The sequence below is a fragment of the Branchiostoma lanceolatum genome, chromosome 17, assembly GCF_035083965.1.
Source record: "Branchiostoma lanceolatum isolate klBraLanc5 chromosome 17, klBraLanc5.hap2, whole genome shotgun sequence".
Lineage (NCBI taxonomy): Eukaryota > Metazoa > Chordata > Leptocardii > Amphioxiformes > Branchiostomatidae > Branchiostoma > Branchiostoma lanceolatum.
Genome location: NC_089738.1, coordinates 7,243,416 through 7,264,542, shown reverse-complemented (window position 1 = coordinate 7,264,542; position 21,127 = coordinate 7,243,416). Strand labels below are relative to the sequence as shown.

Here is a 21,127-nt window from a genome sequence, read left to right as displayed (position 1 = left end):
TCACTAAACATGTCATCCAGCAGAGACAGAGAGATGAACGACGGAACGGACCGAACCTAAATGTAGAATCAACGGAAAGAGCAGAAGAATCTCAAGCAAGTCGCGAACAAACCGACGTCTTTATAAACCCAGCGTACCAAAGGGATAATGTTGATTTTGGACAAGACGATAATCCACAAGTTCCAGGCCCGAACGAATTATCAGAAATTACGGAAAAGACGTATGCGGATCCAGATGACATTATCGTCCTTGCTAACCCTGTCCAGAAAAGCAAGGCTGACTGTAATATGACTCATAGAGCCCGTAGTGAAGAAACAATCCCACAAATGGAAGTCACGAATCAGTCGAACTGTAGTATTACTGTCGTCGCCATGATAGAATCCAACAGCTACCATGACTACATCAACCGACAAAACGAAGCAACCAAGTACGAGAGAATCATAGTCAACTGTCTAGCTGAACATTGCCGCCTGGAATCCGCCACTAGTACTGGTAGCAATGGATTATACCGTAGAGTGTCCAGCATTCAGCTGTACTCTTCGGAAAACGTCTTGTACGAAAGAAACAAGGCTGCCTGTCAAGGTGATTATGCTTCCCTTCTAAAACCAGGTGTATTCTCCAGACGTCTTACATTGTAGGAGATCGGGAAATGTGAGGCAGTCGAACTCGATAAACAACACATTCCAATGTTTTTCGTATTGTGCGCATTTTAGGAAAAGCGCTATGTAAAGGTTTTTGGGGCAGAAGCTTGAAGTTACCCCTAGTTTTAGAACCCTTACATTTTTGAATTTAACTAAACTGTACTAACTGTATCTATCTTTTTTTAGTTCAAGACTGTTTATAAATTGGAAATTTTAGGGTGTGAAAAACGGAAAAGTTGTAAAATGTGACATTTCAACAAAATGCACTACGTATAGTCCGAACAATGTAGAATGTGTGTTCTGGTATTGTTTCATGTTGTGAGGCATATCTGGGAATATTTGTAGGTGTGAGCTTTGTCATTAAAGGCATGCTCAGCTCCAGAGACCACACCTTTATGCAAATAAAATCAACCAAAATTTTAGAAATTCATCACAGATGAATAAATAAATGACACGTTTAAAATCCAGTGATTGAGTAGTGTCCCTTCATGCAGACCCATTGTTTCCCATTGGATAATTGCTAAAGTTCAAGGTCAATTTTTTTGTCAAAGGAACAGAAAAATAGGTTGCTAAGGAAGAAAATCGATGAACAACTATTCAAACTACAAACGTTATTTTCCAGATCGCACTTAGAAATCTTATGGGTTTCAATGGGATGATTAACAAAGATCAAAGTCCATTTCTAACCCACTGCAAGTAGACTGTAAAATCATAAGGCTATTAGTAGACAACCAAGTATCAAGAAACACATTGCAAAAGTGATTTTTAAGGCCAGCCTAAGATTTTTTTTAATATTGATGGTTGATGCTGTATAATGCAACGGCTGCCTTGTCTAAGTTCATTGTCAAGTTGTCAATTAAATTACTTTTCGGGATTCAGAAAACTATACGTAGCAGAACACTCTCCTCTGGAGTTGAGTATGCCTTTAAAGAACCTAAAGACAGTATTCCTGAAACCACAGAGCAAATATCTCTTAGAATGACTGAAACAATAAGACAATTCTTACCAGTACTATTCTCCAATAAGCAGAGGTTTCGGTCGAGTGGGGTAGGAGTGTCCGGGATTTTTTTTACACATGTTCAAAGAACCAAGTTCGCACTTTTGGCATACATCACTTCAAAATACGATTTTGGGGGGTATTTTGGGGAGATGATTGGCTATTTTCCTCATATGACCATATATGGCAACACCATATATGGTCACATCTTTACTCCTAGTAGGTGGGTAGCCAGGTGGGCTAATTCGGTCAGCCAATGAGAGAGCGCCTATCAACATACTTACGGATTTATTAAACTCGTCCTGATTGGTTGAAATAGTCAATTCAATTAGGAGCACTAATATGCATGCCAGGTGCAGACAGGCACAACTTCACTGCCCCCTGGCTCCTGTCCTTGTGTTGTGTACAATTGATTATGATCAAAATCTACGCCTTCAGTAACAAAACTTTTTCTGGTGGTGTTTTTCCACATAAATGTTTTTTCTACATTCCTCTCTGTGTGTATATATATATATGTATATATAGCAATAACCTGTTTGTGCGTTTAGCAGAAATTTGTGAATTTTTTGCAAAAGCTGAGTTGGTTCCAAAGAACTGTTCGCTGCGTTATGCAAAATTGTCTGGACTCTCGGAAAGCGGAAATTCTCTCGCAGAAGAAATCTACACCTTCATCAAGATTCTAGCTGTTTACATTCTAAAAGTTGCATGATACATGTTGGTCCATACACAGCTGGACGTGTCCATTCTTGTATGAGGGGGAGATTTTTGAAAATTAAATTTTGAGCTTGGTTGATTATCAAGAAGGTCCAGTTTTGTTTGTAGAGGCATTTTTTGAATTGTCCAGTATGAATATGGGTGCCTGGAAGAGCCCATCCATACATAGGATTCCTGGTCTTCAATTCAAGTCTTTATTCAAATACCCACATTGCAGACATACAGACAAAAGTTACTTTTTGCATTAGAACAGTCGCTTTTTGCATGGGGAGGGAAATGGGCGATACATGTTGTATTTGCTCGCGCATACGTTGCCTTTCTATTTTCACGTTTGAATATCGAGACGGCAAAAAAAGCGCATTGAGTGTGCCGTTCGACGGCATTTCCAGGGTTAAAATCCACGTGCCAGCAAATCAAGAAAACCCCCCCAAAAAAATCTGTAATAAAAACTGTAATTTCACCAGGCAGACCCATCAGGTATGGGGTGATGACTGCGTGGGTTTGAAACGGTACTTGATGAATAGATTCATGGTTGCGTAAGTCACTCAAAGCTCTGTCCAATCAAACAATGTCTACGTACCTACAGAATCTAGATTTATTCTCCAAGCAGAGGCTTCGATCGAGAGGGGTAGTTTTGTCCGGTATTTCTAACGTTCCTCTCCTCTCGTTAGAGACAAAACTACCCCTCTCGATCGAAGCCTCTGCTTGGAGAATAATCTTAATTCACCTGAGTTTGCTCATCCGCAGGGGAGGAAAGATATCGCTTCTCACTGGTGATCTTCATTATGCCTAAAACAGTTCCACTTTGTTCTATTTCATTTTTTTTAATTCTCTGGGCCCGCTCTTGGTGTCATCTAATCTTAACTGAGATAAACCTGATTGAATTGTAGTCCTCGGTTCTTCCCTCCCAATCACGGATGCCATCTAGCGAATTTAGTGAGAACTACAACCTATGGTTGGCAAGAGTCCTTTCACAAGTATACGGATAAGAAGAGACTTGGAAGCGGTTGACGACTTTACATGATATATTTCATAATCCTTCTCTTTATACACACCATTTCTGACATACTCTTTGTAATTACATCTATAAAACTCTGAGGTTTATATATTGTTTGGATAGTCCTATTTACAAACATTTTTAATAGTCCACTTTGTGAAGTAGATTACCAAGCTAGCATAAGACTAGAAGATATCATATAAGACAGCACAATCTTGTAATGTCGATATGTAATCAATACATTAGCTCTTATATTCTCAAATTGTGAACATGGCCGTAATGTACTGACATCCTTGTAAACTAGTGGATAACTAGTTAACTATATTGGTCCAGTCGAATTCTGATTCCAGATACAACTACACACACACATGCACTATCATTAGAATCCCTGCAGGCACAAGTTACACAGTGTGGTTTTCTATTTGATATACATGTATACTGTCTTCTTACCTGAATAGAATTAACGCTAGAGGGGGATTAGAGCATTCCAATTTGGGCCAATAATACATGCATCCCTATGGGGAAGTTGACAGAAATTAGGTGTCATTATATTAGGAACCAAAGATCCTGACCAAGAAAACTTACCCTCAAATTTTTACCAGTTCTGTAGACTGTCATCTATCAGAATTACGAGAACTTCTATACGGCTAGTCTCCGGGGAAACACCCCCGAGCGAGAGCACTTGAGTCAGTCCATTTCCCTTATAAGGGCCTGCTCGCGACCATCACACTATCTCCCGGGGGCCCAGAAGACAAAAAGATGAAGAAAGGTCGTTTTTGTCAACAAATTCTAAAATTATGAAGTCTGAACTGTCATACCCACCCCAGACTTGCCAAGAGTTCACCAAAAAGCCCACCAAGAAAGGCTTTCAATGTTTTAATGCCCTGTTTACTCTCTCACCGTAGGGTCTAGGCGCCTGCGCCAATACCATCATCCCCCCTAGAGTACTATGTGTCCAAGAAATTACAAATATTGGTATCCGGTCGAATTCCGATTCCAAATACAACTACACGTAACGTTACATTAGAATCTCTGAAGACACGGCTTACCGTGACATTGTGGTTTTCTATTTTACACAGACTGACAAGGCAGAAATTCTTCTCTATTGAATAGAATAAGTCCATGGTACGTTTGTATTCGAGAAATATTGACTTACATACAAAACGTAGATATCACAAATGTCTACAAATGTGACAAATTTAAATAAAACAATGAAACAAATTGAAACAATAAAGACAAAAACAATAAAACACCATCATGATATCAATGATGTTCCGGGGTTGTCAATATACAATGATGTACCGGTGGGTATATACCATATGTACATATAAATATCTATGTTCATATATGATATTCACAATGTTATACAGTTTTACAAGCTGCATTTGTTCATGACAACGTTCACTTGTATAATAACCATAACACACACACACACACACACACACACACACACACACACACACACACACACACACACACACACACACACACACACAAACACACACACACATGACAGATATTATATTGATTTCATTTTATATGTCCACATATGCATCCTGCGCATTTTACTTGATTTTTCTCTGTTTGATAAAAGACAACTCTTGTGCAAGGCGCCCATGAATTTCATTACAGTTTATGTAGGGTCTGTCAGTGTCCAGTGTTTCCGATTTGACTGCAAATCGCCCGAGAATTGCACAGTCCGGCGTCCAATGACTGCATCGCTTACAAACTGGCATCTGCCGTAAAACAATCGGTGTCCAATGGCTGCATCGCTTACAACCTTGCCTCTGGTTTACCTGTGCGCACGCGCATCTCTATGGGGGCATGTCCATAAGTTGATGACCTTGCCGTTTTGGTTTCCGCATCTACTGGCACGGTGCCATTTTTCTTTGATTGACAACAGGAGAAGCAAACGAGCAGCTTCCCGATGTACCTCCTCATCCGGTTGTCAACGGCAACGTAGGCCAGGGTGTCAATCAGGCAGTTTGCCATGGCAACGGCCTCGACGATGTAGAAGATCATGGTGTTGGTGGACTCGCTGTGGAGAAGGTGGCCGAAGAAGTCTCGGATAAGAGCGTAGACGTAGAAAGGGCCGAGACAGAGGCAGAAGGACGCTACCAACAGGAGGAGGAGGACGGTCTTCCTGCGGGAGCGCTTCTGGGCACGAAGCTGCCAGGGGTTGACGTTTCCGGGGAACTTCCGGTCCCACACTTTCCGGGCAACTAGGGCGGAGCACACCGTCATGATGGCGACAGGGATGGCGAACTCAGCCACGAACAGGAACAGATAGTTCGCTCTGCAAGAGAAAGACGAAGACGCATTTATCTATGTATACATGCAAATACTTTACGTTTGGGACCGCATCTATAAGCAGCGACCCCTATAGCTGCAGTGCAATGTGAACGCTTATGTTGATTAAAGACACTGACATTATAAAATGAGAATATGTCTACCTACAGCTGGTCGAATAGTCTCATGAACCAACGACATGTACACATCCCGGCGTTCTCACAATTAGCTCACGGCGTGTACTTGTTACCGGCCCCCCGCGTTGATTTTAAGTCCAGGACAAAATTATTCGGCGTCCCGGCCGGGCCCAATAATATAATAGCTCGGCAGCCACAGTGTGTCTTACGGAGCCACGTAGGGGTCACGCCCGAAAGTGAAAAAAAAAGCCCGTCAACTACTCGGTGGGGCCCCTTTTCCCAATTTGGACCTAATCACAACCAGGGCTTTACCTGTAAGCCAATCGCTGATCGATACTCCAGATGCGGCGGCAGTACGTCTTCACCTTGTCCGAGTATGGGGTGGACGCGTTGGCGGCGGGCAGGGTGGACGGGAGGGCCAGCATGTCCACGTCTGCGGCGTGGAACTGGACCGTGTCGGAGAAGATGGCGTCCGGGATGGCCAGGAGAGCCGAGACGATCCACACCAGGGTGATGGAGACGGTCAGGCTCATGCGGCAGTTCTCCGTCCGGAGACCTGACGTCACTGCGATGCATCTGGACCAAAATGAATAAACAAACACACATCCGTGAATAATTTCATCAGATTGGAGCATTGGCTCACTGGATAACAAAGTTCTTTATTCACAAACAAGACCTGGGTTGGTTGTTGTTTCCGGACGCCATCTTGTTTGCTTCCGTCTGTTTAATATCTATCTTACGTCACATCCGTGCTATGCCACAACTGTGTTCATTCATTGGATTACAATTGCAAGGTTATTTATTCACAGCCAAGACATACAACCATGAAGCCGACGTTTCGGTGAACGCCTGTCACCTTCCTCAGGGCAATTCTGACTGGTACGATTCCACACTATAGGCTAGCATTTTAAGCAGCGACACCTAGCCTGCAGTCAGAATTGGCCTAAGGATGGTGACAAACGGTCACCGAAACGTTGCCTGTGATTGTATGTCTTGGTTGTGAATAAAGAGGTTATCGAAACACAGCTTCCTCCAAATATGGGGAAAAGGTTAACGTTCTTATAACATAACATGGCACACCATAACATTGCATACAATCATATACACATGTACTTAATAGTCACGTTTTGAACCACCACAATGCGGCAAAGATTGTAGTAGGAGTTCATTAGTACCGTTAAGGTGCAAGTTGCTGGGACACTGGCCAGCTAAACGACTTGAGAAATTAGGTGGTATTATAAGACCCTTATTTTCCACTTTTGGATAAAGCTTGCATTACTATCAGACATCGCCTCAAAGTATATGGGATTCTTTTTCTAGGGAAAATAGAGACGCATTATCCAACACCAACAACTTAATCTAAGTGGCCAAGCTGCACGGTGAAAAAGTTCATGCAAAGTCCCTTCACTCTGACATGTTTGAAATACTTTGCCCCTTTCCTCAACTAAATCCTCTTCTAACACACCTCCCTTTTAATTAGACATAAGTCTTAAGTTTTAATGTCTCTAGTGGAATAGTCTTTCCAACGTTAATCAATGGATCCATGGGGTAATTCACAACAACATATACCTAATCTTTTAAGACGGTTTGATGGAGTCAGCGGTAAGAAATGATTAAAAGATAGGCGCCATCTTCTGCATTATTGAAGAGTCTATCGATTTCCCAATCTGTCGCTCAAAAAACTGGGTTAACACAGAGAAAGCATCATTACCGATAAGCTTATATCGAATAAAGACATCAATGCCTAAAGCCTTTACTTGACACCGGTAATTTGGGCATGTACGTTTTCTGCTTACCTGAGCTAAAATACGGTAATGATTCAAGACAGCACAGATCACGTGGGAGGTGGAGAATTACACGATGCCCATGGTGATAAGAAACATTCATATGGCAGCGACATTCTGTCAGATAAATTCACACACAGTTCTATGTCATTTGCTTGCTATAACAAAGCAAGGGGAACACTGCAATTACATAGGATGTACTAGCTTTGTGGAAGCAAAGACTAAATTAGGCTTTCAATCATGAAGGGAAAATTAAAGGGGAATAGAAATGATGAAGAATGCCCTATTCATCCTACCTCAAACAACAATCGCTAGACAAAGTATACCAGGAACGAAAACTTGTTAGCTGTGATTGATCTCCAATCTTAGCACGTTAAATCCACCCCGAACTTCAAACACTCCCTGCTAAAATCGAAGGGTGCAGATTTGTGAAAAGCGACCCCTGCGGCTTAAGAATGGACTGGAAAATCACTATGAGCAAATCCTCCTTAGCCCTCAACACCAAAAGAGACAAATCTAGAATTGCTACCGATACCAGGTATTGGTTTTCCATCAATTATGATGCGGGTTTTGCGCCAAACGACAGTTAAGCGGCGGGTCAGTCGAAATTGACCCGCAATCACTGTTTGCTTTCAAACTAAACGCCACTAAATGCAGTATTCCCGTGTAAAATCAATCACACCATTCTACGAATCCCGTAAGGTCACAGAAGGTAAATTTGATTACAACATTGACGTTCATAAATTTTCACCTATAGTTTTGAAAAACTAGAAGAATTTCCCCCCTCTCCAGATATGGTCAAGATGACAAGAAGTACCAAAAATGGAAAAATATGTCATGTTGTAGCCTTGATTGTAGTTGTAGAAGTGACACTAGTGATGAAGCCATGACTTTAGTTGTAGAAGTGAAACAAGTGTAGCTGCCAACTTTGTGCCATGTACACTAGTGTCACTTTTGCACTTCTTGAATACAGGAATAAAAGACTTGTTTTCTGTGATACCATGTTTCTACTCTTGTTACAACGTTCATGGTGTCTGTGAAAATTTAGCCATCTTATTTTTTTTACCCATCTTGCTGTCTTTGCCCTCTCGCATTAGTTTTGGACTCTGCAGAGGATGTCAGCTATAAAATTTACTTGCTTTGGCCTAAGGATTAAATAGCATGGACACTGCTCTGTGAAGTAGTCCCCCTTTGAAGAGTTGTGTACCCATTAGACGTACCCGACGCTTTGAAATACACATTTTGAAGCAGGTACATCGAAAACACCACATGGCGCTTTCAAATATGTCGTCCCTGAAGCTTCGGGTGGTAAATAGGCTGTAAAATGGTTTGGGGAAACGGGCAAAAGTGATAGAAGGCTCTTATCTAAACCATTGCAAAATCCATTCATTACCAGATAGTACTGTGACATGTGATATAAAAGAACCTGGTTATAAATTTTGTCACCACACAGCATGCGAGAAACGAATACAAAGTTATGAACCGCTAAAAATATCACTGTGTACCATTTAGAGTAACGAAATTTTTCCAAACACTTAAAGACAACTTAACCTCTTAGCATTTATGGTCGTCACTGCTCCATTATATGGTAACATAGAACTTTTAAAGCCGCCCCTGCTATCAAGAAAAGTGCACAAACTGCGTACGGCTCATTATCGTGCCCTGGATGATTAGCTATGATGTTCCAAATTGCAGCTCTGCCACGACATTTTTCGGCATACAGAATATGATTACAACAGTTATAATAGTCTGTGAGGGTCAAATAGATCACACTTGTGGATCAAACGTTAGGGAGCTTCATTGCGTATGCTGTTTAATAAACACTCCGGCGCCATTTTGAATCTGCTCACGCGAGAGCTTAATCTGGCGCGAGCGTGCGTGATTTGAGCTTGAGAGCATGCAGTAAACAAGCAGTAAGAGGACGGGAGCGGTAAAAGATAAATAATGGCGTCCCCAATAGAAAGTAGTGTCAAGTCATCTTCACCCGATATGCACGGCATTGGAAAGGGTTACAGTCTTTAGGATGGCACGCCATTCATTGACAATGTGCTTGACTTGTCGAGAAGAGAGTTACCATACTACGTACAATGAACCTAATAGTATACACAAATACGGCAATTAAATATTATATGTTAGCGTTTCTTTTTGCAAGGATTTAGTTGGATATGTAGAGATAATTCCAGTCATCCATCAAATTGTAAAAATAAAGCGGTCGAACCTCAGACTTAGGACGAAGCATGACGCTTTTTCGTTAGCTAATAGTACAATGCGGCTTCGCTACGGCCTGCGTTTTTGGCCAAGCATAGCGGGTCACCCCTACTGTTCTCTATAAGTGTGTTGGGTTCTTGTACATCCATCAAATTGTACATATTTGGGCACCAAATGTATTATATCCTTGGGAATATTGGGGTATTTGGAAAATAAAACCAGCAGATTCTACACTGACGCCTTTTGTAACCGCTGCCGTTACGCAAAAATAAGATACTGATGCTAGCCACATAACAGAATTCCAACTTTGCAGCGAGTTATACTGAATTAGAATGAGCCCCGTGAATGATAGAGCAGATTAGAAGGGATGCCACTGGAAGGTCAAATATTAGTGTGGCCATGTATTCAATCATGATGAGGATTCTATCATGGCTGACATAACTGAGTCCAATAATGCCACATCGCATTTCATCCAACGGTAACCAAACATATATACACCACGACCCAAAAAGGCAGTGATTCAAAAGTCCCCACTACTTTACGTTACGTTACTTTACTTTACTTTACTTTACTTTACTTTACTTTACTTTACTTTACTTTACTTTACTTTACTTTACTTTACTTTACTTTACGTACTCTACTCTACTCTACTCTACTCTACTCTACTCTACTCTACTCTACTCTACTCTACTCTACTCTACTCTACTCTACTCTACTCTACTCTACTTTACTTTGGTCGAGCTTCCACTCGAACCAAACTTGAAAGCTTCCTCCACTCCACCCTATCTTCCATCAGGGACTGGATTTCCTTCACTTCAGTAAGGTTTGTGTCTGCTCTTAAGGTATCGATGAAGGTGCCTTTTGGTCTTCCACGGCTTCTTTTCCCTTTTGTAGGCTCCAATAACACTAATCTGGACTCTGGAGGCTATGATATCAGGATGTCTGATGAGCAGCTAGTTTCCATCTTTTTGCCTTTATTTTCTCTGAAGCTGGTGGCAGGTCTTGATACAGTCCCCACTAGATCCTATACAAATGTCTCCTACAGTCGTCGCCGTTGTGTAACGGTATCTACATCCGTGGGCCTCTCAACGACAACCATACACACTCAAAGGATTTACCTAGACGCCCCAATTGGTCAACACTTTGATACCACTTTTTAGCCTACTCAAAGATGTCGTTTTCAAAAGTCAGTGGATCCTCCTTATCTTCGTCTACCCACGGGCGTCTTACCGATGTGACGACCTTTGAGATTTGCACAATGTGCTTCTTGGAAACGCTAATACACGTCGGTGGCGCCGTATGATCGATGAGCGGGTCTACGTTAATCGTAAAACTTTTAACCTCGTGGTCTCACAGCAGCTCTTCAAATCCTTTTCCTTTGTGGCGATTTGCTTCCGCTGTGCAAAGCTGTTCTGAAAGGCGAATTCTTTGCCAGCTTGCTCCTTTTGTGCAAGAAAGTACAGATGATCAAGAGGATGTACTGCCAATACGAACTGTGAGGTCATTTGCAAATCAATTGTGGCCACGAGGGAAGAGACGAATAAAGGGGTTGATAATTCCGAACTTACCGCCAATCTCACGAAACCTTCACAACCACTTCTAGCGCTGGACATCGGCCAACTGTAGAAGATTTTTGAAAGTTTCAGTTTAACCTCGCGCAAGGGGCTAAACCGACCTTGCCCTTTAACACGTCGCTCGTGCTTTGTAAAGCAGCAGTGGAAAACCGTTTGAAAGTTCCACAGCCTTTGGAACTTATATATCCACGTGGTTGATAAAAGAGCGTCGACGTTACACGAATGAGTCTTGACATCTTTGTCATCGGGGATGATCGGCAATGCAAGAACGTACATATTGGTTGGGTCCTTTATCTTTCGGTTTATTTGCCAAAAGTCATCGCACTACCCCAGACAGCTGCCTACGTGTAGATAAGATCAACACGACGCCAGCCTTAATGTCGTGTACAAAATCCTCTCAAATCTGGGTGCCTGACCCTTTCCTCCAGCCCAACACGAAACTAATCTTTGAGACCTCAGAATCTTCCGTTTGCGGTCAAGGCGTGGCGCCTAGGTGTCTAACTAAGCCGATTATCAATCACAAGATCCCAAGAACGCCACAAGCGGATTCCCTCTTTTATGTAACGCAGGTATGTATTTGTATCGGTATGTATGTGTGACGTTCAACTGGTTATGTAAGGGCGAGTGTCCCCATAAATAGGCCGAGGCATGGCCATTGAATGAAGCAGTTTTAGCCCGTTGCCGCTTTGTGCATTTATGACTTCCCTGCACAATTTCGCGCCGATGCTTATGCAACTGCTGCAACTTGTAAGAACAAAATTACTCCCATTATGCTCTTCCCAACACTCAGGCGTGCCATTAAGATGCATTAAAAGTCATTATTGAGTTCAATGAACAGGATTGAAACCGTTGGTCCGAAATAGGTAAATGTACCCTGAAGCACTTAAGCTCTTTAACGCAAGAGATTCGCATTCCTAAATGGAATATCACAGAGCAAAGTGACCTAAGCTCTGCATGTGAGTCCACAGGGAGTGTAGTACTAAAGCATCAATCTGACTTTTGGCGTCCTTAACCCCGACTTTCAGTACTACATGATAAATTTGCTGCGCCATTTCATCCAAGTGCGTGGATAAGAACACCCACCAAAGAAAAGTAAAAACTCGGCTTCAAATGCTAAAGCACGGGTCTTGCAATCAAAGCAAGTCTTCAAGGTTTCCAAATCAATATTTATTTCTTGTCCAATTTTCAACGATGTGGTTTGGCTTTAAATCTTAGCCTCCAGCGTTGCCTAACAATTTTCCGCATCAAAACCGCCAATCTACTCACCGACTTTGCAAAGAACGACCACCAAAGGAGAGAGATAAGTCAGCGTGCTCCGGGAGCACGCAAAGTCAGCTAAACCATGAATCTACAAAGATGCGCCAATATACTTTTTGATAAATTTTGAAGCACTTTGCCCCTAAAAGACTTACTGAAGGATTAAGCAGACTTGGAGGCATAAACCATGAAGTTATGAATCTAGGTTTTCTACATTGATCCAATTATCGTAAACGTTGGAGTACCTAGCCAAAAAATACGGGAAGGATTTGCCCGACGTAAAATCACACTACGAACAAGATCATCTCGGGTGAAAACCAGAAACCCTGGCATCTCTCTCCAATTCCCGTGACATTCATTCACGATGTTTGGCCTTTGAAATGAGTAATCCTAGCAATATCGCACTCCTGGCTTGGATAACAGTTTGCAAGTCTGATGGATACAGTGGATTGGTAGGTCGGAAACATAAAAAGCGGGACGCTGTTTGATGTAGGATCCTACACGATGATTAAAGTGCGAACCCAAAAGGAGAGGTTTCAGATATACCTTCTCTATAAAGAAAGGTTTTCTTTGACATAATAATCATGTAGACCTTAGCTATTTTTGTTAACCTTCGCTAAGCAGGTTATTTCTTTCGGGAGCTCGTACGTTTCTATGTGTGAACACGATCACTCAAGAATGCCTGAATGGATTGTCTTCATATTTGGTATGTGGGTAGGTCTTGATAAGACCTCAAAATTTTGAGCCACCTAGCGACTCTCTAAGGTACTGCAGCAGAACGTATTTGATATCTTGTTTAAGTGCGCTGAGTCTTGTTTATAGATATTCAGGCGAGCTATCGCCCGTAACCTCACACACTTCAGTCACTCATATCACATGTACCAACGCAAACTTCTCAACACTTGTCTGTATTTTACGAGCGGAGGGCATAGTTCCGCTCTCAAGAGTTATCGTTGCGGAGACATGAAATAAGACAAGGATTCCTATGGCTGCCAGGAGACGGATAAAACTGTAGTAGAAACAATTAATAATGGGATATTTCTACCGTGAGTGCAGCCGCAACGAGCGGATATGCGACCTCTTCTTTCATGGCGGCGCCAGAAGAAACTGATGTTTAATCGTCCATGAAAAGTAGAAACTAATCCTGGACGGAAGTAGATTCGTCAAAAAGCACTTAAGCACAGAGTTCTCGTGAATCATCTAGAAGTGTGAGAGAAATGCTACTTAAGAATGCTTAATCATTGTCCCCATTCGTTCCTTAAGGTCATTCTATTGCTGATGAATTGACTCTATTTCAGGCAGTTTCTCTAGTGCCAAAGATGTGCTAAGAGATCCTCTAAAGGAGAATTGTTTGTCCTTCAACTTTTATTCGACCTTCGATGAGTTGATTCTATTTCAGGCAGTTTCTCTAGTGCCAAAGATGTGGTAAGAGCTCCTCTCAATGAGAATTGTTGGTCCTTCAATTCTTATTCGAACTTCGATGAGTTGATTCTATTTCAGGCAGTTTCTCTAGTGCCAAAGATGTGGTAAGAGATCCTCTAAAGGACAATTGTTGGTCCTTCAACTTTTCCTCGAACTTCGATGAATTGACTATTTCAGAAACGTCTGACTATTTCAAAATTTTATCAAGTTGCTTGAGTAACTATTTTTGGCGTATCTATTTCAGGAAGTTTCCCTGGTGCCAAAGATGTGCTAAGAGATGCTCTAAAGGAGAATTGTTTGTCCTTCAACTTTTCTTCTAACTTCACTTGTAAATGCGGCGTGAACTTCAATTGATTGTTTTATGTGTTGTAGGTGTTCAAAATTCCCCACCTGCTCAGGAATTTATATCTCTTACACCTGGCACTCCCTCTCGTTGGGCTCTTGAAAAATGCATAGACGCAATGACAGGGTTTCTTCCGTATAGGGTGGTATCTCATGCGCCCTGAATTACAAGCACTCGATTAAACGCCATAAAACGCTGCCAAATCGACCTCAGCTATAAAAAGGAACGACTCCATCGAAGTGTGTGTACATTACCACTGCTGTTATTAAGTAAATCAACTCCTACCGCCAATTATGGTTCTTTCGTCTCCATTTCCTTCATTTTCTGAAGATACCTCGTGCCATTACCAACTCCTGCTCAAATTAAAAGCCTCAATCATAGGGTGAATCCTGGGTTTGAAGTGTGAATTCCAATTTTCTAACGTACAAGTCAAGAATATGTTTGAAGTTCATACTCCGCAAGCTAGCACTAAAAGCTAGTGTATACGTACCTTGAGTGGAACACACATCGCTTCTGTCGTTCTGCATGATCTGATGTTCTCCACTTGATGAAACTGGCACTTTTAGCCTAATTTTAGTTCTCTTTTTAATTTAAATGCCACCCACATACCAATCAACACTCCGAGAAAAAAACTCACTGGTAGACGCCTGGTCAAGCGCGGCACCAACATTGTGAAGTTTCCTTGTCTGATAAGGCCAAACAAAAGAATGTTGTGTTTTCTGTTACGGTCCTGAAAAAAATAGGATCGGTAGGTAGGGATTTTCCTCCCTTTTTTTTAGTTAAAGAAATAGATTTCGACCAAATTAATTGATCAAAAAGTATACACTTTAGCAATGTAAAACTGAAATGCATCAGATACTCGGTCTGATATTTTCAACATCATGTTGTAATAATAAAGATAGTAAATTGTAAACTTAACAAAGAAGTACAATTTTTACTACACATTCTTACATCAACTATCCAACGCCCTCATTTGCTGACAGTGTGCAAAATAGGAATCGCTCAGATCCAAGATCGAAATTTTACGTCCTTGCCAGTGCGTGGTCGAACCCCAAAAAATGGTTAGGGTAGGCAGGTCTTTGCTAAATTAAGGGTGGGTCAGGTAATCGGAAACACATTCGCAATTTTTCACCAGGCGTATGGATCGTAGAATCCAACAGAAAAGGGAATGATAAGCCGGTAGAGTCAGTCCACGGTGAATATCACATTTCGCCCGCGTATTGTAACTGCGCCTGCAAATGAAACCCTCATGTGGCCAAACTTCCCTGGCAAATATTCTCCCTATAGCTGGCGTAGCTGGTCTGGTAGAGCCTATGATATATGCACAGTACCAAACAATGAAATTATACAGGATGCGACGGTTGGCAGAGGTTCAGACACTGATGAAAATATATCTTCACTTTAGCGCCAGAAGTCATGTCCCTGCTGAAATTGAATTCGATGTTTCAGTCATGAAAAATGTAGATGGAATGTTCTGTCAAGTACATGTGCCAATGGCTACGCGGGTTAGGCGACCCTTGGAGCCATGCGGACGTGAGTTACGCAGACAAGATGGTATATAATGAAATTTATGTCTCATAAAATGTAAAGATGTAGGACGCAGAATTAGATAAAGAGAATTATGTGGCTACATGGCATTAGACTAATGAACATCTCGATCCCTAGGCGGCAAATGACGACATTTGTCAACCTTGACAAATTTGGCACTTGGACTTTTGTCCTTGGACCAATCAGACAAATTATAACAAGTGCTCTTTTATCAAAAGGACCGTTGATGTTTAGTTCAGTGTATCTGGATTAAAGTGTGTTCTTAGAAACGCTTTTGGCCACAATGGTTTGATTACATATGGATGACATCCTCTGGCCATCCCAAAACTGATGCGCGTGTGTGAAGAAACAAAATGAAATAAGAACAAAAATGCCTTCTTTATGAAATCTAGGTGGTCAGGACGGTTGAACAAATGACTGAGCACAGAGCATGGTATACCAAACAATTGAATTCTTTATCTTTGGTCTTTCATATGTTCTTCGTTGACTTCAGAAGACTTCGCTCAGTAGAAACAACTTTTTGATATTTTTTTTGGCATTTCATGACATATACTTGCTTATTTTGTGGCTTCTATGTACGACTTACAGTATGGTTGCAAACCTTTTTTGTGGGATTGATGCGCGCGTGGAGGTCATCAATATAATCAATTGGCCTTAGACCTAAATAGAACAGGGAAGTCTGTAACGTTACAGGCCTTGTCCCAAAGGGCGAGATTGCTGGACAAACGATGAACAACCAAAATATCACTGGTCCTTTAGATCACAAAAATATAATTAAGAGATCATTTTAGGACGTTGAAGATCATTGCAATTGGGTACTCACGGAAAGACCGTTGAGAAATTTTCCTATTCTACTTTAGATTTCCTCTGTGGAATTCCCGCTAACAGGAATTGCACGCATGTCTACGCGGCCTCGATTGGGCACGGCTGCAGTGCCAAAGCAATTGGTCGCTGATGCACTACCAGAAGACCCGATCTCATTATTTGCCGAAAAATGAAACCGCACACCTTCCTTTGATAGGACAGCAGTACAGCACCGATGCAACAGTGTTCCGTGCTATCCAATTACAAGTCTCAAGGTCCTTCTAAGGCAACATATTCTTGCCACGGATTGCCAAACTATAGATCGGAACCGCTATCTCCCAGCATAATCATCTTTATCTTCCATCAACTTAGTTCAATGCCTAGAGGTGGTCAACTGTGGCCTTACACCTTTACAAAAACACCTCTAGCTCAGGCCTTATCAGAACAATCATATCGAATTGAGGTGCAATATGGCCCCTGCTTAAAACACTCTTTTAGTCTTACCATTCCACTTGGAAATTCCAATTAGCCCACCGATCTACGGTGAGTTATTCATAGACAATAACATAGTACAAATCCAACTCAACCAATTGAAAACAACAATCTATTTACGACCTAGCAGTTCGTAATGCTACAGCCATTGTGTCTCGCCATGCCTTAGCCAACGGTCCGGCAAAACGAACTTCTCGACGTTCTGTAATCATGAAGATAATCATCCTCCTCCGTGTGATATGATCGTAAGTATTCACCCAAGTGCAAGTCCAATCACAGGTTACTGCATGCAATGTGAGTGTTCTGTCTTGATTGACGCAAGCAATGTAACCGCAATGCGGTACACGAAAAGTCCTGAGTAGAATACATAAGCCACATATATACAACATATTTATATTCACCAGTGGATGCCCAGTCTAAAGGCAAATTGAATCCTATAAAAAAACACTCCTGTAAGTTTACAGACAATTACAAAATGATTTGCGCCCCGTGCCTAGTTGCCGTAACAAATAGCCAACTTACATAAGCCACATATTAATATTTATATTCACCAGTGGGTGCCCAGTCTCAAGGTAAATTGAGTCCTATTATCCAAAAACACTCCCGTAAGTTTACAGACAATTACAAAATGATTTGCGCCCCGTGCCTAGTTGCCGTAACAAATAGCCAACTTACATAAGCCACATATTAATATTTATATTCACCAGTGGGTGCCCAGTCTCAAGGTAAATTGAGTCCTATTATCCAAAACACTCTTGTAAGTTTACAAACAATTATAACATGATTTGTGTCCCGTGCTCAGTTGCCATAACAAATAGCCAACTTACATAAACCACATATTAATATTCATATTCACCAGTGGGTGCCTAGTCTCAAGGTAAATTGAGTCCTATTCTCAAAAAACACTCCTGTAAGTTTACAAACAAATACAACATGATTTGTGCCACGTGCTTAGTTGCCAGAACAAATAGCCAACTTACATAAGCCACATATTAATATTTATATTCGCCAGTGGGTGCCCAGTCTCAAGGTGAATTGAGTCCTATTTAAAAAAAAAAAACACTCCTGTAAGTTTACAGACAATTACAACATGATTTGTGCCCCGTGCTTAGTTGCCGTAACAAATAGCCAGCTTAACGGTGGCCGGACACGAATTTCAACGGTCATTCGCAACCGTAGGATGTCACAGGTGGGACATGTCTATATGCGCCACGAGGAAATGACTGGCATAATTCTCAGCTCTGGAAACCGGAAGACAGTCGTAAACTTGGTTGCTCTTCTTCGACGCTTAAGGAGGTATAATTGAAGAGGATGTAGGACTTAATGATGATGAAGTTTGCTCTGCCATGCTCGACAGGGACTTGAGAAGACAAGACATTCACTGAAGATGAGCTGAACTTCATGCAGTTGGTGTTGGCATGGCCGATTATGTTTCCGTCAATATTCCATAAAACCCGAACCACAGAGTGCCACCATATGTTCAGGATCAGGAAGACATAAAAACATACTTGGGCCAAAAAAATCAATACTTTCACAATAAACTTCCTTTGTAATCTTAGTGTAACCTTTCGGTACACGTTTTAAACTTCATGCAGAAATGGCAATAACAATGCATCAAAGGCAAAATAAATGCCAGTCGCCTTGGCTGAGAATGGCATATAGTGACGATAGCACGTAAATTTGTTGCTTTGTAAAAAAAGTTGAATCCTGACTTTTGACGGGACTCATACATAAGCACATATATAGAATATCTTTGCCACCATCTAGGGTGCATTTTCCGTCATCTACGTTTATGAATATTAAAGATATTGCTTCCCGTCACAATAAGCATAGAGTTGCATGATGTTGACAAGGTTAGTTTTTCCTTTCAATACTGACTTTACTTTGTCGTGATTGAAAAAAAAAACGCCAAAGCATTGGTCAAGAAATACTGTTTCAATCTTTTATATTGCAGACTTCTATACGAAGTGAGACACTCAGTGCGAAACTTCAATGTTTAAAGGACCACTCGGCAGTTATCCAGATGTTATAAATAGGTGGATAGATCTCCAGCAAAGCAGCAATTTCATGGGTACGGACTTTCATAGCTCGGATACGCTTGGCAAACATGAAGTATGTGTAAAACAGAGCTGCTGTCTAGAGGGCGCCGACCGTGCCCATTCATAATTGATTGTGGCTATTTTTCTTTCAACACAGCACCATAATTACTTCTCTAAGTTGGAAATAACTTTACAATTGGGCCTTAAAACAATCGTTTTATATCGTTCGTTTTGGGTTGGGAGGTGACGTGTGTGTTTAAAATGAAAGAAACACCATCACTGGATTTTCAGTAACCTGCCATCCAGTCTGTCGTCGTTAGGCCGGGTTATCTATGGCCTAGGCTTGCCCGGGGCAGACGGAGCTTTCTGCCGCCTGAGTAATTGTTTGCACCCGGCCGGTGGTTATCTTACGCTGTAGGAGTAAAACTACCACCGGCGGGTGCCAACGATTACCTCAGCGGCGGAAAGCCACTTTTGTCCCCAAGAGAGCCTGGCCAAACCACGGTAGAATGGATGCCAGGTTCAACTTTCAGCGGCCTGAAACACATTCGGTGCACAAAATGGGGCCTGTGCCTGCTTGCTTGCTTGTGTCGAGACCTTCCAGTCTCGAGTCGAGATGGCAGTCCATGTGATTCGTTCCTTCAATTCATGGCCTGGAGCATACTATCCACCTGTACTTAACTTCTTAAACCGCTGAACTTATACCTAAAAGTTGTTTAGGCAGGTACACCGCCCCATCGATAAGCTTTTTTTATGTTAGGCCTGGACTGCGATGACGTTCGATACGGATGTTCCGGACCGGTTGATAGTTGGGTCATCACACGGGCTTTCAAAGAATATTTCGAACGCACTTCGCGTGCGTCGAGTGCGCCGCTGTCGAAAATTCTATGCCGGATTTGGATATTGAACTTTGAACTTTGGTTATTTGTTCGAAATCATCAAACCTTCTTGGTGCATTTCACATTGAAACATAAATAGAATTCAGCACGGTGTATTCTATATGTATTCCTTACATTCCTCAGCATGATGTAATTCTAACTCGAATCGACAACACGTTTTTACTTGTCAGATGGATTGGATCTGAACCTGACCAAAGTATAATGCAGCCATTAGCTGGCCACCCGATGAGATAACTCCAAGAGTAACATCATCAATCTTCATGTCTTATCCCGCGACTGTAGTTAGGCCTAGGGAAAAAATGCTGTGTTTCCGGTTACTCGACCGACCCAAGGCCAAGCAAAAAACTGACAACCCTTTTTTCAGTCGACCTGTAGCAAGGGACATAAAATTTGGGGGCTGACATCTGAGTGATGACAATTCAAAATAGAATCCAAGTTGCCACGCCAATTTTCTTACAGACTTTCTGTGTTTCATACTCTTTTAATAGATTAAGGCTTCTAACAGTTGATGTAGGAATGTGTAGTCACCATTGAACATCTTTGATCAGTACTTGTGTTTTTACGATTGGGCACAGTTCAAACATGATGTTGAGAATACCAGTTTCCTGATGCATTTCATTTTGCACTGTTAAGCTGTATTTGTTGTGGATCACTCCGACCGAAATCTAAAAAAAGACAAGAAAAAAGAAAATCCCTACCTACTGATCACATTTTTTCAGGACCGTAACCGGAAACACAACATTTATTTTCTTAGGCCTTACTCGCAGAGAAAACCTCATCAGTGACATTGCAGCCCCTGACGTGATGGAATGCCGTCATCACAGATGAGGCGGGTAATGTCTTTACAGATAACAAAATTGCTTCCTGATGGAGTTAGATGAGGCTCGTCAGCATGAGATATTAAAAGTGGGTCTTTTAAAGATGACATTCGATAAGATAGGAAACGTAGGTCACCGCTCTATCTCCATTAGAAGTCAGTTGT

The 21,127-nt window shown here is 41.7% G+C and overlaps 1 protein-coding gene across 1 annotated transcript in view; it reads right to left on the bottom strand.

The window, feature by feature from the left end:
- Window positions 1-5,122: 5,122 nt before the first annotated feature.
- The window catches only part of LOC136423358 (prokineticin receptor 2-like), a 36,582-nt gene continuing 20,577 nt past the window's right edge, over window positions 5,123-21,127 (bottom strand). The window contains exons 3-4 of the mRNA XM_066411491.1: window positions 6,088-6,351; window positions 5,123-5,645 (exon numbers count right to left, since the gene is read on the bottom strand). Coding sequence (XP_066267588.1) covers window positions 5,123-5,645; window positions 6,088-6,351 — 787 coding nt within the window. The remainder of the gene's footprint in view (window positions 5,646-6,087; window positions 6,352-21,127) is intronic.